We start from the raw sequence: 18,793 nt of genomic DNA, 5'->3' as shown, positions 1-18,793 counted from the left end.
TTTTTTAGGCTTAAAAAATGTCCCAAACACATTAACTCTGTTTGTGCAGTAAAGCCAAGATGATTTGTCCGTAAAGTCATTTTTTGCACGCTTGACGTTGAGATGACACAGCGAGGAGGTTTAGTCGTAAAATCTGAAGCAGACAAACACCTTTACCAAATTCATGTCCAACTGCATTGTTGCATTACAGGCAGCAGACACAAACTCTCAAAGTGATGTGTGTTATCTTCTTTAGTTCAGTCCACAAACTGGAGCACAAGCGGGGCAGAATGACAATGTTCAGTCAAGATAAGTACGCAGGAAATGAGCTTGCATTTTGCCACCCTTGTAATAGGGTTGTTTTACAGCAAAACATTATAAACAAAAGACTTCACAGTTTCAATGAAAGGAAACTAATTCCCATCCAAACAGAGGATGAAAAAGCAGCCGTCTGTGGAGGAAATAATGAGATTATAATCCAACAACAACAGGGCCAGCGTATATGTGGCTTATTCAATATAAAAGGAGAAAAATATCACAAGTGGTAACACTGATTAATACAGCAATTCTAAAAATTGAATATGTTAATATTCAAGTTCAAGGAGTCAAATATGGGATGACAGGAAAAGGGAGAAGTGATGGGTGTTGGTGGGTGGAGTGAGGTGGGGTTAAAAGGCGGATTTGATCGACGCACCCAGCTCCTCCAGACTCCTACAGCCCCAAGAACAATAAAAAACCAGTGATGGCTTCGTCTGTCAAAGGTTGGTATTACATTTCCATATTTAATATTTGGGTCAAATTTTTTAGAAAGAAATCTTTTTCTTTCTTTTAGAAAGAAATCTAACCCATGTTACATTTGCCTTCACTTGAACTTTTTTATTTATTTATTTTCTTCCAGTATTGCTCTTGTATGTCAATACTGAATTCCAGATAGGTTGAAAACAGACTTGATATAATTTGAGTTTGGAGGATTTCTACCACCGCTATTTTGGATGGCTACTTGGATTAATGTTATGATCAGATGCATCTAATCAGTCTTTATTTTGACCGTGCAGGGACCTTGTGGTTCATACTCTTCCTCCTCACACTGCCACATCTCTCTGACAACATGAACTGCCCGAAGAGTTGCCTGTGCAACTTTGAAGGCGCCGTCAAGTGCGTTGGGCCGGCCATCACCGATGTACCAAAGAATCTGTCTGTACACACGTACACGCTGCTGTTGGACAACACAAACACGAACGTTATGGATGAGAAGAGTCTGGAAAACAAGCAACTCCTTTTGCGCTTCGCTCTGACTAACAGCCACCTACACACCATCCACCCGGAGGCCTTCCGCGTCGCTCCACAGCTCAGGTCCATCATGCTGTCGTCCAATGATCTGACTTCACTTCCTGCTCGGGTGTTCAGCAGTCTGGCCGATCTGGAGCAGCTGTTTTTGGATGGAAACCTACTGGAGACCCTCGCTCCGGATATGTTTGACGGACTAGTTTCGTTGCAGTACCTGGACCTGAGCCGCAACAAGCTGTCAAGTCCTGCTGCAGATGTTTTTGATGGACTGCCCAGACTCACCACACTGTACCTCGGGAGGAACTCCATAAAGACACTTCCGTCCACCATCTTTCACTCCCTGACCAAACTTGTCAACCTTGTCATCTATAACAATGAGCTAGAGGAGCTAGACCCGGGGCTTTTTCAGGATCTCGTCAACCTCAGGGAGCTAAGACTCAACCATAACCAGATAGCCAGCCTTCCCCCTCAGGTTTTCAAGGCACTGGGTAACCTGGAGATCCTCACCTTATCCTCCAACGAGCTTCAGACTATCCCGGAAAAAAGCTTTTATTATATGCCCAAGATGACCCATCTTACCCTTTACAATAACCCGTTGATATCGCTACCATACGAGCTAATGGGCCACATGCCTGACGTGGAAGAATTTTATCTGTACAACACTAATCTCAATACTGTTCCTGGAAACTTATTCGCTAACATGTCTGGGCTGCTGCAGCTTAACCTTCATTTAAACAAAAATCTGCAGGTGTTGCCTTCAGACCTTTTCTGCTGCCTTCCCCACCTTGAGAAGCTCTCGCTAAGATCCAACAACCTACGTTCTCTGCATCCTCAACTCTTCTCCAAACTAAGCACATTGGACATTCTGCTTCTAAATGGCAACAAGTTTCAGGATCTCCCAGAAGATATATTCAAGAGCCTGGGACAGGTTTCAAACATTGATTTAAAAAACAACCACCTCAAGAATCTCCCAGGAGATATCTTCATGAAAAATACATATTTGAGGTCCCTTAGTCTGAGCGAGAATCCCTGGAATTGCACATGTAGCATCAGAGGTATAGCAAGATGGCTAAGACAAAATCAGCACGTCGTCATCGACAAAGAGGATGTGATGTGTCATAGTCCGGATTACCAGCTGCTCCGTACCGTGGACTCCCTGCGCGATGAGGAGTTCAGCTTTTGCGATACCACAACAGCCCAAAGTATTTCGACAAACAAAGAGCCAACACAGCCGGTTCGCACCATTTCAACACCTGGGCTGAGAGCCGATCCAACAACCGCATCAACCACCACATCAACCACCGCATCAACCACCGCTCAAAGACCCACCCAACAGGTCACCATGCAAGCAACCACCGAAGCTGCACCTGCAAACACAGCACATGCCACAACCCCTTCAACACCCCCCCTCGCTGTAGGCAGCACTCCACCCAATGAAGATTTTCTCTTTAATACTGAGGCCCACCCAAATTTTCACAAGTCAGCTCCCTTCTACGACGTGCTGGTGGTTGAGCAGGGGCCTCAGTTTATTCACCACAACTTCCACCGGGGCTGGATATATGTGTGGTCTCTGCCCTCCGATCCAGCCTTGGCCGGGTTCCTCATGTTTTTTCACGTTCTTCTTGTGGTCATTGGCTTGTTCCTCATTTTGGCTGCCATGTGCAGCTTGAACCGGCTCAGCGAGACCATGTATTGATAGCAAAGGGTGAGAAAACATGTTATCAGGCCCGGAGCATGAGAAGCCATGATCAACTGTCCTTCCGCAAGCTGGAGTTTATGTAAGCCAGACTGCTGCTGGTTTTATTTTTCATTTTGGTTTAATCATACTTTAAAAAAACTTGGAAAACAAATTTAAAATACTGTACATAAAAAAAGTGACAAAGGTACTATTTATATGGAGTTGAGGATTGGTTGACTAATCAAATAGTTGACTGAAAGAGAATTATTCAGCAGATGTTTGGTCCAGCTTTACAGAAGCTTCAGTCATTTGTCTTGTAAAAATAAAGAAAAAAGGATTTAGTGGTGTCAGCTTCTCAAATGCTCTGTTTTGTTTTATACGTTCAGCTTGTACATCTCTAAATGGTGAATTCATTCATCTGCAGCTTTTTCCTTTGTCTAATTTCTTATGGCTTTGTCTTAAGGTTGCAAACAAGAAGAATTCTGCAATTTGTAAACAAAATTCTGAACATTTTCCCAATTTGTATTTCTGTTTTTGCCCTTTTGACAGCAAAACTGGTCACTAGTGATGGCAGACAGATTTTATGTCCTTCCCTCAAGTGGTGAAAGCTTCAATCTGCATAAAGATATCACGACCCTTCAATGTGCTGTTTTTGACTGATTCGACTGTCTCAATAAATCTATCATCTTTTCCTTCGGTTTTTCCTTTGGTTTTGTCCTGCTGTTTGTTACAATTGTTTAATTTCCCGTAGCTGAGGCTCGTAAAAATGCCATGCCAGGATAAGTCATGATGATGTTATTTCTGCCTCTCCCACCGTGCACATTGTGTTCTTCGTCATCTGATTGGAACTGCAGTAATCAGGACAAAAGCCAATGTTTACACTGAACTTTTTTGACTAGTCAATGGAAAGCCATGTTGAAGTAACCTCGCCCTCATGCAACTTCAACTTGAACTCGAACTCCTGCAACACTTCAGGGAAGTGCTTCTCTGATCTGGGGATCTTATCTGTGTTTTCACCTGCAATGGGAAGGCACATACTTCATCCTAAATTAATCATTTTGAACACTCGGAAAATCCCACTTTCTTCACAGCCTTTAAAATGGGAAGTCCAAACTGAGTCATCTAGGAGGAGGTGTGTGCCCCTCAAAAAGTTTTGAGGGGCACACACCAACATCATGAAACAAACCCACAGCAGTGCGCGTTGCTAAGATTCCCTTGTTCGGGCATTTACATATAATCTAGAAAAAAGTAAGAAAGGAATGCTGCTTTTTAATTTTTCACACAGCAGGACCCGAAACTGAAGTTATATTTGTAAACGATTGTGTGGATTTAACATTTTTCTTTGGGGGTGAAAAAACACAGAATGTCCGACTGGTGGTCAAAAAAAAAAAAAAGCTTTCAAAGCTTTTACACAGCGGATGCCATGAATTCAATGAGATATAATGGGGCTTTAAAAAAACAAAAGAGTATGAAGAAGTGAATAGCACCCAAGTTCATCACTATGACAACCGATGATTAGTCCTTTCCAGTAGGCTGAACTCACACAAACAGCCCCCCCCCTTAAAAAAAAAAAACACACAGAGAGGATTAAATAGAGCACAGGCGGGGCGGCTATGACTGTAACTCACATTTTTCTCGACACAAGCTCATCATGGCAGAGCTTTTGAACCATTTCTGCCTTTGCATCTGTAACTCTTGGCCAGCGTGTGACTTTTGGCAAATGTGAGTGTTTTCAGTTCCAGAAAAACACCATGTGTAAAGCGACATACACTGGAAGGCTAAAGGAAGCGTGGGAACTCAGATGACATCCTGTATTTTTGAAGCCATATCCATGACAGATAATTATTAAATTGGATTTTTGTTTCACACACACGTATACATACATCCTATAAACTGTGTTCATTGAAAATCAACTGTGAAAAAAAAAAAAAAGATCTTGCAGCAACATGTTTACGTTTAAATGTAGCTCTACACTGAATTACAAGTCTACCACTTTAACAAGTGAGCAGTTTTATGATCGTTTTATTAGTTGGGCGACATCTCTGGTAGCTGTGCTGCATTAAATCAATTCTCCAGAGATGTGAAGTTAGTTTTTCATCAGGACGTGTCATTCTGTATCTTCTCGATAGAAAAACGTCAACAACAGAACGCTTATACGTTAACTCCACCCTCACTATCTGCTGTGTGTGGTAAAGTGGGAGTTAGTCATGTTATATAACAGATGGATTTAGTTAGAGCAACACAGGAATGTTAGAAGCGGCTGCAAACTCCCTGTTCTGCCAAACAACCCAACATTCCTAATTCTCTCACCGCGGTCAAGTCACAGCAACTCTATCCGAACAGGTTCAAAAAAAATAAAATAAAAATACCTGACTGCTTTAAAGATTTGGATAGAACTACAAATCTGGATACTTATGATTCAGGCTGCTTTCATGTACATGTGACACACAGGAACTCTCTCATTCAGCATCATGACACAATTGCATCCGGAATTACAGAGGAAGTTTAAAAGTTAGGCAACAAAAGAAATAGTTAATTCCAGTTTGGCCGGTTGTGTGGTTGTTTTTTGGATCCCCGGGGATATATAGTGCCCAAACAGTGACTTTGTGAGCAAGCAAAGAAACCTGCAAACATACTGGGGACATCACAGCAGCAACAAAAATAACTCGATAGTCTTTAACACAAATACACTTCTGGAAGAAGACGTGTGTGTGTGTGGATCCCTCTTTTCCATTTAAAACCCCATAAACACACAGATCCAGAGGGTGTGGCCTCCCCTTTAGCTGATCTCCCCCCAAAAATGTGAGTGTGGGTATTCACGTGAGGGGAGGCAGCTTCAGGGAAAGAACCTTCTGCTTTCCGGAGCCCAGAGGAAATTATACGAACAGTGATAAGGGATTTAAACTAAAAAGGACAAAATTGAGTGGCCGAGGGAATTGATGATGAGGGGCAGGAAGATGTGAGACAGTGGTGGAAAGTTTCATCAGAGCATTTGTGAAACTAGGAGCTGAAGAGAAAGGGGTGGAGGTGTGTGTGTGTGTGTGTGGGGGGGGGGCTTCCATAAAAAGATAGCCACACCAGCTCACTGTCTCATTTGTCCAAACGCTGCTGAAGGTAAGTTCTGTCATCCTTTTTGTTTTTTTGTGTAGACTGTCCTGGTTAACAGCTATCAGGGAGAGATTTCACAGTTGATAAGATAAGAAACTAACAAAGTGTGGCCGTTGGGAGTGTTGGGATTTTTATCATGTGCTTGATTGAAGTGGATGAGTGAAGTTGCGTGTTATAACTTTTTTCTGATGGCCTCACATTGCGATAGACAAAACCGAGTCAATTCTCAGGGACATGATGAGTTTCTGTTCTGGAAGTTCAGCGTTTTCATGAGAAAAGTACAGATCCTTCAGCTCCTGCATGGGGAGAAATTTTTGGTGAGCTTCGAAATGCCTTGGCTATTACACTCCACTGCCAAACCATTTCAGAGTGTCCATGGCAAGAACAGATGGAAACATGAGCTTTTTGTTTTGTTTGTTCTTTTTTTTTCTTCAAATGAGAGCATTATTGCGTGATGTCATACATACAGTGCAGGCCAAAAGTTTGGACACAACTTCTCTTTCAAATGAACAGGACAGTGTGTCCAAACCTTTGGCCTGCACTGTAAGTGAAGTCACGTCAGGAGGAGGTCGTTCTTTAAATGCTGCCGTTATGTAATGGAAACTTTACGAGAATGCTACTCATGAGGTAACTGACAATCTCCTACTAAATGTGAACTTCATCTTTTTAACCAGCAGCAATCAAAAGAAAAAGTGAAGTTACTATCCGGAGAATATTACCCAACAAATCTCATATGAAGAAACAAGTAAACTCAGTGAATAAGCTTGCAACCATGTAATTCAGAGTGAAAGCCAGGAGGTGCGGTGGAGTTATGCAATAATATCTAATTATCTTTTAATTAAATTTGTTAATAATGTTTGTTCTATAAGGAAATAAAGAAATGGGCTCATTCTGAGGGACCTGCTGGCCTCTTTAGAAAGTTACTCTCTCAGTGAGACTCCTCCTGCACCCTAATACTCCTCGGCCACTGAGAAACCACTCACGCTTGCCAGCGTTAGGCAGCAGACCTTTAAATGGATTTGTATGGAGAAGAGGGTCATGATGCCGGCATAGCTTTGAGATAAAACCATAACAAAGGTGAAGTAACAATACAGAAATCTTTTTTCTTGCTTTGCTGTTTATCAAATCACACATTTCTCAAAACTGCCGCTGATTTCAATAATGACATGGTTTTATTGCCAAATGGTTGCGAAGCCATTTTGGAAACGGCCCAAACCACAAGCAGCAAAACAGGCTATCAGCTGATGCTAATGTCTCTTTTGGTTAAAATAACAATACTGAGGCTGCAACATGGACGCACTGTGACTAATTACAGTTATCTGCAATGGAACTATATTATTATGGCAATGATTTAGAGTGAAGAGAATCCAGGGAGGAGGAGGAAGCGGAGGGAAAAAGAGGACCACAGGAACAAACAACTATTGTACGACAAATCTCAGAGACAGAGACAATATGAGGCAAATGCGAACATGCTCCCTTGTTGGCTGAGATCTTTTTTGTTTGTTTGTTTGTTTGTTTGTTTGTTTGTTTTGATGAAGAAGCTTGGTTTCCTTTGTGAGTGAATGAAAACTTACTTTCTACAGGTCTGGTATATTTCAGCGTTTTTTCTCCTGTTACTTTGGTGGAATCCAGTTTATACGTTGACTTAAAGGTGCCTTCCAGTGAATTTCTTTCATACGTCTTTAAACATTAAAATGAATTTAAATATAAATGACACATTTAGACCAAAGGAGGCTGATGTGATCTGATTTTTTGCTGAACCAACACTCATGGGACTGGCTTTGTGTACTCTGATCAGGTTAATGTCAGTAAAACTGATAAATAAGACTTCAAAACACCTTCAAATTCAAACAAATCAAAGAAATGCATGAAACGTGCTCTCTGTTTTTTCTTTTCCAGGTGAAAATGGAGCTGCCACTCGCCCTCCATGTGCTGCTACTTCTCTGTTCCCTTGCTGTTGTTCGGGCGTGTCCATATCAGTGCCAATGTATGGACACAAGGATATTCTGCTTGGGCCTCTCTGACTTCCCCACAGCTGTCCCCTCATATACGACCAACCTCTACTTATCCAACTGCAGCATTGACTCTCTGAAGTCAGAAGACCTGACTGATTTCTCCAACGCCCTGAGCGCCCTGATTATTAAAGAAAGCTTTGTGAGAGACGTGCGCCCTGGCACTTTTGATTCCACCCCAAACGTAGGCACTTTGGGGTTTGATAGCACTGGACTACAAGATTTGCCGGAGGATTTGTTCCAAAATCTTCAGAAGCTCGAGACTCTCAGGCTGAACGACAACAAATTGCTACTAATACGCCCGAAGTGGTTTTCCATGCTGATGTACCTAAAAATTCTGGACCTTAATGGGAACTCGATCACCTCGGTGCCTGTGGAAAGTTTTCACCATCTTGCTGAGCTTAATTACCTTTTTCTTTCCAGAAACAACATCAATCAACTGTCCAGAGAGACATTCAAGGGCCTTTCTAAACTTAAAATCTTGCGGCTTAGTAAAAACTCGCTGCGGGAACTACCTCTGGGTGTCCTGGACGACCTTGGAAACCTGGAGGAACTGTCCTTAAACGACAATCAGATCACCCACCTCCACCCAGACCTGTTCTCCAAGATGCCAAAGCTTACCAGCTTGTTCCTGTCCCATAACAGGCTCACATCTCTCCCGCAGGGAATCTTCTTGAACCTGCCCCTCCTTTCCCAAATTTCGCTGTATAAAAACCACCTGGACTCTCTGAGTCCAGGGGTGTTCGGGTCCATGCCCTTGCAGCAGCTGTGGCTTTATGACAACAAGCTGAGCCGTGTGGAGGGTGACACGTTCAAAAATCTGACTCAGTTACAGCTCCTGGTGCTCAGCCGCAACCAGATCAGCTACGTTTCCACCGGGGCCTTCAGGGGGTTGGAGAAGCTCGGAGAAGTATCCCTTCACACCAACCAGCTCAAAACCCTGCAAGCTGGGACTTTCCAAGATCTGCCCAACCTGGTCAACATTTCCTTAGAGAACAACTTCATCAGCTCCCTCCCTTCGGGTTTTCTGCAGGGCCTGAGCCACCTCGGACAGATAGACTTGAGAAACAATTCCTTTCAGAACCTGCCACAGGAGAGTCTTGATGCCCTCTCAGTGACAAACGAAGTACTCTTGCAGCAAAACCCTTGGAGGTGTGACAAGGATATTGTGCCTCTTCGGGATTGGCTGAAACGACACCCTACCAAGGCCAACCAAACCCTTGTGGTGTGTGAAATGCCTTTCGATCTAAACGGCGAGGAGATTGCTCTGTTGACAAATCAGAACCTGATGGTTCTCAGCTCCACCGTCCAGCCGGTGCTGACCTCGACGGAAAAGAGGCGGAAACCCAACACGCCTCCGACCAGACGAAGCACTTCCTCACCCGCCGTCAAGGCCACACCCACCTCGGAGCACGAAGAGGTCACGAGCAGCGGACAAGGAGACAAGGAAACGGTTTCCAACAACACTTTCGTCACCATCATCATCCTCGCAGTGGTGTCCACCATCATCATCTGCACCGTCATCGTCAGCTGTTTGTGCTGGAAGAGGAGCAAGAGAGGCAGCGGGAACATCGGCCACAGAAACAAGAACTCTGTGCTGTAGGCCATCCGCCATTAGTAACCCAAGAACTTTTACAGCCGAAGGTTACTGTGGTTTCCTCTGACGAACTGGATGATTTTAGCTCCTCAAAAGGCTTAGAGAGAGCCACTGCAGCCTTTTCTCCTGCAACAGCAAGCAACAGGTTATCTTTATAGTTCATTAGCATTCAGTTTTTACTTACCAAACTCGGAACGGGCATGTTACACACCAACACACCGGTGGACATTTTGGTGAATGTAACCTCAAAGGCAGAGTGTACTTCCATTTTTTTTTCTTTTTCCATTTTTCAGGATGAATCACTGCAGTTTGATGATGTTTTTTTTTTTTTTTTGCTAATGACATGTATACATTTAGAACCGTTTTACTTTTTTTTTTGCAGAAGGGCTATCAGGACAAAATCAAAGATGATATTTTTACTTCACTGTCACACAATCCAATGCAGAAAGCTACTATATGTTGAATAAATGCACTGCTTTTAGTGGGAGCAGCCTTATATTGTGGTAATTTCTGAAATTAGATATTTGTGGTATACCATTTAAAGATAATTTAAATTTAGAAAAAGACTTTCTTTCTCAGAATCTGCTTTGAATTTATTTTGACTTACCACATTTATTTTGACCTTTGCACTTTATTCGGGGGGTTTTGTGTGGCAGGTGAAACTCAACCAAAATGTTTCTGAAAAGCAGTTTATCCACAAAATAAGGTTAAATTACATTACACAGCATCTTTGGATTTAAAAAAAACTGGTTACTGTAACTTTTGCAGTAAAATGTCATATAAACTGTAATGCATTAAATAATGGAAGTAAAAAAATACATCTACTAATTCCAGCAGCTCCCTTCATTGGAATGAATTATTTTGTATAATATCCTGCCATCTACTGGAGGAACGTCCAAATGATATTTTGGCTTCAATCCCAAAATCCCCTTGTTTGTATTTTCCTGTAATTGCGGGAGAGACCAGCCACAACAAATGGATCCCACACGTCATAACATTTGTTTTGCCTCATTGTTAAAATGCGCTGGTGAGGAAGTTCAAACATCAGTCAAAACACTGATGATATAACGTGAACTGGCCATTGAACACAAATAGTTTCTGCCCTTCCTGATGTGTGAACGGATGCATCAAAATGTGCACAGATCATGTAGAGTGTAAACATAAAAAAAAAAAAAAAAGAATATTTAAGCCTCTGGTTAGCTCATACTGTTTGATTATAAAAAAAAAAAAAACTTTTTGGATGTGGAATGTGCAAATAAAAAAAAAAAGCATTGCTCAAATGGGGGTGTAACTACAGACTGATGCATTAAAAAAAAAAAAAAAAAAACTCCATCGCTGCTCTTATCTTAATCTCCAGAAGTGTGTTACGCCACAACTTGCAATGGGTGCACCACATTTGACGGCTTCTCCCCAACAGCAGTACAGAAGATAACTAGCGAGACTGTTCATGTCTGGAGAGTGACGTGAAATCCTTCTGCTTCATCCTGGGACGAGAAATAATAAGGTCAGTGTTTATTTGAAATGTAACTGAGAAAAAAACGATGGATTTAATGATAAAATAGCCGTAATGATTTACTCATTTTACCCACTCCACTTGTTTTTCTTTTCTTAGTGACTAAGAATGTTCAGAGGAAAAGTCGTCGCTCTTCTTGCATGTTTACTGTTTGAGGTTTCACTGGCTCAAGACGTAGAACACGATAAGAAGCTGGAGGGTAAAGCCACACAGCAGACTTTTAGTACATCCACGACAGAAATCCCTCGCACGCTGAGAGAAGGTGTGACAGAAGTGTTCTTTGTTGGAAGCCAGCTTGAAACGGTCCCCGCAAACGCCTTCACAGGAAACCCCCAGCTTGAAAAAGTGGAGTTCATAGACATCCATACACTCAAATCTGTTGAGCTGGGAGCTTTCGAAGGTTTGGCCGTCCTGAAGGACGTTGAGATCTCCAACACTCCAGTAATCTCGCTCCCAGTGGGAATATTTAAAAATCTCACCAACCTGGAAAGTATTATCCTCAAGTTTAACAGGTTTCAAAGTCTGGAGAGAGGCTTGTTTGATGGCCTTAAGAAAGTAACAAATATTGAGTTAAATGGAAATAGAATCAAATTCATTGAAGATGGTGCATTTGATGGTCTTGAAAACCTTTTGAAACTCCATCTGGCGAAAAACTATCTCACTTCTCTACCTGTCAACTTGTTCTCAGACCTAAAAAAACTGCACACTCTGCGGCTCTATGAGAATCAGCTGAGTGCCCTTCCTGAAGATATTTTTCTGAATTTGCCAAACTTAAAGGAAATTGGCTTGGCTGGAAACAAAATAATGGAATTACCGCCAAATCTGTTTCTAAATAAAGACAAACTAACGAAGATCAATTTGGACAACAATCTCCTGACTTCTTTACCTCCAGAGTTTTTTGTTGGCTTCCCTCAGCTCAGATTTTTGACCCTAGACAAGAACAAACTGACCAGTCTCCCACCAGTGCTTTTTGGAAAGATGCCTAAACTGACCGATCTAAGCTTCAGTCAAAACAACCTCAGTCGTCTTCCAAAAGGAATATTCAACCCACTGAAGAATGTCAAGAAGCTGGATCTGTCCAAAAACCAGTTTGTTACCGTCTCTGCTGAATACTTTGAAGGCCCAGAGAAGCTCCAAAGTCTAAATCTGATGAACAACAAGCTCGAGACGCTCGACGCAGCTGTGTTTGAAAAGCTGCCGTTTCTGACCACGCTGAAGCTGAACAACAATCACCTCCAGACGCTTCCTGGAGACACTTTTGAGCCTTTGACAGACCTCAGAAAACTTTACCTCAGTGACAACCCCTGGCGCTGCGACTGTGACCTGATTCCTCTTCATCGCTGGATAAATGCTAACCTTGAAAAGATTACTTCCCCCATGACCTGCGAGCATCCAGAGCATCTGAGAGGCAAGGAAGTCAAGTCCCTGTCAGAAGATCAGCTAATCTGCCCCACCCTTGCCCCGACAACTACTCCCTTAGTGACCACGACAACTCCCACGACTACAACAACGCAACCAACCACCACCGTCCTCACTACGACAACTCCCACGACTACAACAACGCAACCAACCACCACCGTCCTCACTACGACAACTCCCACGACCACAACAACGCAACCAACAACCACCGTCCTCACCACGACAACTCCCCCGACCACAACAACGCAACCAACAACCACCATCCTGTACACAACAACTCCCCCAACTACAACAACGCAAACAACAACCACTGTCCTCACCACGACAACGCAACCAACAACCACCATCCTGACCACAACAACTCCCCCAACTACAACAACGCAACCACCAACCACCATCCTCACCACAACAACTCCCCCAACTACAACAACGCAACCAACAACCACTGTCCTCACCACGACAACTCCCACGACCACGACAACTACCACGACAACGCAACCAACAACCACCATCCTGACCACAACAACTCCCCCAACTACAACAACGCAACCACCAACCACCATCCTCACCACGACAACTCCCCCAACCACAACAATGCAACTAACAACCACCATCCTCACCACGACCACTCCCACGACTACAACAATGCGACCAACAACTACCATTCTCACCACGACAACTCCCACGACTACAACAACGCAACCAACAACCACCGTCCTCACTACGACAACTACTACAACACAACCAACTACCACCATACTTGCCACCACAACGACCACAACACAACCAACAACCACTCCGAAAACTACACCCACAACAAGTATTCCCACCACCATAAAAGCAACTACCACCACAACTACACCAAGTACCACCACCCCCCGGACTACCCGACCAATCACCACCACCACTTTGGTGAGCTCCACCTTTCCAGCAGAGCCAGAGTCTCAGAATCGATTGTCCTCCAACCAGCAGACAAACAAAGTTCAGCGGTGCAAGTATCAGATGGTGATCTACACCGCCCTCCTGGTGGTGGAGATCACCTGCACCCTGGTCCTGGTGAAGTCCATCCTGTCTCTTTACCGCCTGCTGCAGCGCAGAGAGATGCTTGATCACAGCATCAAACTCACTCACTTCTCCTACAGGAGAGACGTCATCCTCCTTCCGGTACTGGAGACTCGAGGACTTTAAGTGACTGTGCTAACTTTATGGAAGCGTGATGGTAAAATGTTGATAAACTGTTTTGCTGCTATCTTGGGGTGAGTGATATTGACATATTATTCCATTAAGAGGTTATTTGACCCCACCATGTTTATCATCTACTTGTCATTTGGCGCTAAACAGCGGCCAAAACTGTGAAGCTTAGGGATGTAAAACTAAATCGATGAGCAGAAACCAGAAACGTTGAGTTGGACTCAGCAAGGTTCCTGTGAGTCACTGCAACATACGAGCAATCACACAGCTGATACCATGACAGTACAGATTAAGGCATTAAGGTTGGTGTTCATAATATGTGTGTCCTTAACATGACGTATTCACCTACAATGATTAAAACCTTCAAAAACAAACAAAAAGGTCATGTCTGAAATAACTACAGAACAGCAGAGGGAGCCAGAGAGCTCACAGGCAATCCCAGCTGACAGCTTCAGCCAACACAAACGAACTGGCAAAATAAGGGGGGGAGAAAAAAAAAATGCAACCACGAGTTGACTTCACTTCGGTCAAAGACTAAACCTTCATTTTGTATTTCTCTGTAGCTTCCCCTCAGGTTTCTCTGAGGAGCAGAAGAATTCATCATGAATGGTTGAAGCCCCTGAGTTTAAAACACTGAGCCGGAGTCCAGGACTGGGATTTGTGTTTGTGAGGCTGCCTGCCTGACAGCTAAAGGTTACACAGTTTAATTAGGACTTTTATTAGACGGCAGCACAGGAACTGAGCAGGCGGTCAGATTCATTAACCCCGTCAAAGTGTGTGAGAGAAAGAAAAACAATGAAGAAAAATAACCTCTGCAGGAACTGATTTCTTGCTGCCTGTATAGCAGAGCGATAACTGTGATAATTATTCAGAGTCAGATTGATTTTCTGTATGGATTAACCGTCCACTGCCGTGGCGCTCTGATCCAATAAGCTGGTATGAAGTGGATGGTCGGAGTATTTTAGGACGGCGTCGCTCCACCGTGGCCCCCAGTGAGTCTAATCTGCTTCCAATCACAGCCGCCTTACATCCTTTCGTTTTAAGCTGCCTCCCTGCAGACTGCAGCGCGGAACAGTATACTGCAGCATTTTTTCAGCAGATGCTAAACCATAAACTGCCAACTTTAATTTCAGAGAGGTCGTGTGTCTGTAAAGCATGAAAACCTGTTTCCTGCTTCATTTTATTAAAATGTTTAACTCCAGAGCGGCCGAGTTGTGCCATAGTTACGACCTTAACGTTGACAGGTTGCACTATACAGAAAAAGTAAAAATAAAATCATCTGTCACTGTCAATATATAAATCAAAGCACACAAGTTAAAGTCAAACACATTTGAACAGATTCCTAATAAAAATGATCTTTCTTGGTTAGTATCACTTCTTTATTTTACGAATATGAGACTTGAGTAGCAGAGAGAATGATTTATTTTAGTCTCATTTTTCTCATTTGTTGTTGGAGTATGAATCTCTTCCACAAGAGGGCCCCGCTGTATCAGCTGTGACAAGAGAGAAGAGGTTTATTTAACCGTCCATCCCTTCAAACGTTCCCACCGGCTGCACTGTATATGTTGTGCTGAAGTACAAAGCCGGTTCCCCATTGAAATTAAGAGACACTGACAAAGTAGACTAAAATAAAATCTGTCTTCATATTTAATTGGATGGGACACAAACCGAGAGCATTTCAGCCACTTACATAAATCCCTCAGGACGACTCTTGTGTAAAATGTTATGAGATTCTGCCAGACAGCAGGAATAGTGAATGAAGAGACCGAATGAGGGGAACATAACCTCACTTTATCTGATTTAGCTTCAGAAAGAGAGCTGGATTACATCAGATTCGTGATGCTGTGAGAGGGGAAATGATAAATAAAGGGTTTGTTATCCACGATAGACAGCACAAACCGAAATTAAATATACTTGTTCACGTCAAGACCGCAGGATAGAAATCAAACCCGAATGGTATCTGTAGCTGAAAGAGCCCAAAATACAAAAATTGGCTGCAGGTCGATGAGAAACCAAAAGAGTTGTGTCACTAAATATTTAATCCCACTGTGAATTGCAGCGGAGTGTACTGCACGGTTAGCGTTTGTTAAGTCCTCTCCTGTGATGTTGCACCACAGAGCTATTCTGGTCTCCACATGAGGCTAGTAGACTGACGTCTTTATTATTTATCCAGATTTCAGAGACTGGGCTATTTTTAGTCCACACTATATCTACTATCTTCCTTGTGTCTTGACTGATTACAGTTGAAGCGGTTAAAATATTTAGGACTTTGAAGAAGACATGAAAAAAAAAAATAAAAAATCTATATCACACTGCTGGGAAAGTACGATTTTTAAACCTCTGCAGGGTTGTTGAGTTTTATCATTCACAATTTTAAGAATTACAGCAGACGTGACCTCAGTGACCTCAGGGGGAAATGTCACACAAAGCCGAAGTTCACAGAAGCTCACAGGAACTGATTTCTTGCTGCCTGTATAGCAGAGCGATAACTGTGATAATTATTCAGAGTCAGATTGATTTTCTGTATGGATTAACCGTCCACTGCCGTGGCGCTCTGATCCAATAAGCTGGTATGAAGTGGATGGTCGGAGTATTTTAGGACGGCGTCGCTCCACCGTGGCCCCCAGTGAGTCTAATCTGCTTCCAATCACAGCCGCCTTACATCCTTTAGTTTTAAGCTGCCTCCCTGCAGACTGCAGCGCGGAACAGTATACTGCAGCATTTTTTCAGCAGATGCTAAACCATAAACTGCCAACTTTAATTTCAGAGAGGTCGTGTGTCTGTAAAGCATGAAAACCTGTTTCCTGCTTCATTTTATTAAAATGTTTAACTCCAGAGCGGCCGAGTTGTGCCATAGTTACGACCTTAACGTTGACAGGTTGCACTATACAGAAAAAGTAAAAATAAAATCATCTGTCACTGTCAATATATAAATCAAAGCACACAAGTTAAAGTCAAACACATTTGAACAGATTCCTAATAAAAATGATCTTTCTTGGTTAGTATCACTTCTTTATTTTACGAATATGAGACTTGAGTAGCAGAGAGAATGATTTATTTTAGTCTCATTTTTCTCATTTGTTGTTGGAGTATGAATCTCTTCCACAAGAGGGCCCCGCTGTATCAGCTGTGACAAGAGAGAAGAGGTTTATTTAACCGTCCATCCCTTCAAACGTTCCCACCGGCTGCACTGTATATGTTGTGCTGAAGTACAAAGCCGGTTCCCCATTGAAATTAAGAGACACTGACAAAGTAGACTAAAATAAAATCTGTCTTCATATTTAATTGGATGGGACACAAACCGAGAGCATTTCAGCCACTTACATAAATCCCTCAGGACGACTCTTGTGTAAAATGTTATGAGATTCTGCCAGACAGCAGGAATAGTGAATGAAGAGACCGAATGAGGGGAACATAACCTCACTTTATCTGATTTAGCTTCAGAAAGAGAGCTGGATTACATCAGATTCGTGATGCTGTGAGAGGGGAAATGATAAATAAAGGGTTTGTTATCCACGATAGACAGCACAAACCGAAATTAAATATACTTGTTCACGTCAAGACCGCAGGATAGAAATCAAACCCGAATGGTATCTGTAGCTGAAAGAGCCCAAAATACAAAAATTGGCTGCAGGTCGATGAGAAACCAAAAGAGTTGTGTCACTAAATATTTAATCCCACTGTGAATTGCAGCGGAGTGTACTGCACGGTTAGCGTTTGTTAAGTCCTCTCCTGTGATGTTGCACCACAGAGCTATTCTGGTCTCCACATGAGGCTAGTAGACTGACGTCTTTATTATTTATCCAGATTTCAGAGACTGGGCTATTTTTAGTCCACACTATATCTACTATCTTCCTTGTGTCTTGACTGATTACAGTTGAAGCGGTTAAAATATTTAGGACTTTGAAGAAGACATGAAAAAAAAAAATAAAAAATCTATATCACACTGCTGGGAAAGTACGATTTTTAAACCTCTGCAGGGTTGTTGAGTTTTATCATTCACAATTTTAAGAATTACAGCAGACGTGACCTCAGTGACCTCAGGGGGAAATGTCACACAAAGCCGAAGTTCACAGAAGCAAACAGCTTTTCTGTTCACTGGTGCTTTCTATGATTTACCTTAATTGAAGCATCAAAAACACTTTCAATGTCGTTTTAAAGGAGGAGACAAATAGCTTCAGTCTCGGCTGTTTAAAGTCTCGGGCACAGACGTCGCAAGGTTCAGCTTTTAACTCTCCTCTTAGGAGGAAAGAGATTTTACTTTATTGCTTTCATGGCCAGACTCGCTGCTCGTTGGTCCTTTGTTGCTTAATTACATCTTAACATCAGCTGCAGCGTCTTTGTGCAAAGCAGAAACCAGGTCAAACGGGCCCTCCTGCTGTAGGAGTCAGGACCTCCCAGAGGTCCCGAAAATATACTTTATATAAGTAGCCACTCGGTAATTATGGTGGTAAATAAAACAGCATACTTCTGCTCTGCTTTTTCTCTGACTTTTCCTTTAATTCTGACGTATTTTCTCCACAGATTGAACTAAAACGTCCAAACTAACTGATTAAGCTGCTCACTCATGTTCACACCGAGGCGTGTGATTTTATCAAATGTTCGAAAGTGGTTCCAGTGTACGCTCAGCAGCGCTGGTGGTGTGACCTCACATCAGGAAGCAGATATTCTCTCTCATGTCATATTTATATTTGTCTGCAGCTGACTTTCTCCTGTCTCTTCCTGTTCTTATCTTTTCCACTTTTCTCCTTGAAGTGAATTCAGCGTCTGAATTCAAAAATTTGAGAGTTATTTAGTCAACACGTCAGCTTTGTTGTTCTTGCTACATCGAAGAACTCAGTATGTGAATGACAATAAAAATAAAACCCTTTTGTTCATACAGTTCAGTTTTGATGGCACTTTCATCTGACTGGCCAGCTTCTACAATTGTGGACCTTTATCAAAATGTACTTTTGATTATTAAGTATTTAAACTTTGCACTTTGGACAACTCTGACGGGAGTCATGTAG

The 18,793-nt window shown here is 42.6% G+C and overlaps 1 protein-coding gene across 1 annotated transcript; it reads left to right on the top strand.

Moving 5' to 3' along the window:
* Positions 1-695: 695 nt before the first annotated feature.
* Positions 696-18,582, top strand: LOC115042046 (uncharacterized). The gene is made up of 5 exons (XM_029500056.1): positions 696-740; positions 1,035-2,955; positions 6,261-6,369; positions 7,952-9,663; positions 11,282-18,582. Exons 1-5 carry the CDS (start codon positions 722-724, stop codon positions 13,779-13,781), a joined length of 6,261 nt encoding a protein of 2,086 aa, XP_029355916.1. The 5' UTR covers positions 696-721; the 3' UTR covers positions 13,782-18,582.
* The last annotated feature ends 211 nt before the right edge of the window (positions 18,583-18,793 follow it).

Source organism: Echeneis naucrates, chromosome 4 (genome assembly GCF_900963305.1).
Source record: "Echeneis naucrates chromosome 4, fEcheNa1.1, whole genome shotgun sequence".
Classification (NCBI taxonomy): Eukaryota; Metazoa; Chordata; class Actinopteri; order Carangiformes; family Echeneidae; genus Echeneis; species Echeneis naucrates.
The sequence above is the reverse complement of the archived record's forward strand: the minus strand, read 5'-3'. Positions and strand labels throughout refer to the sequence as shown.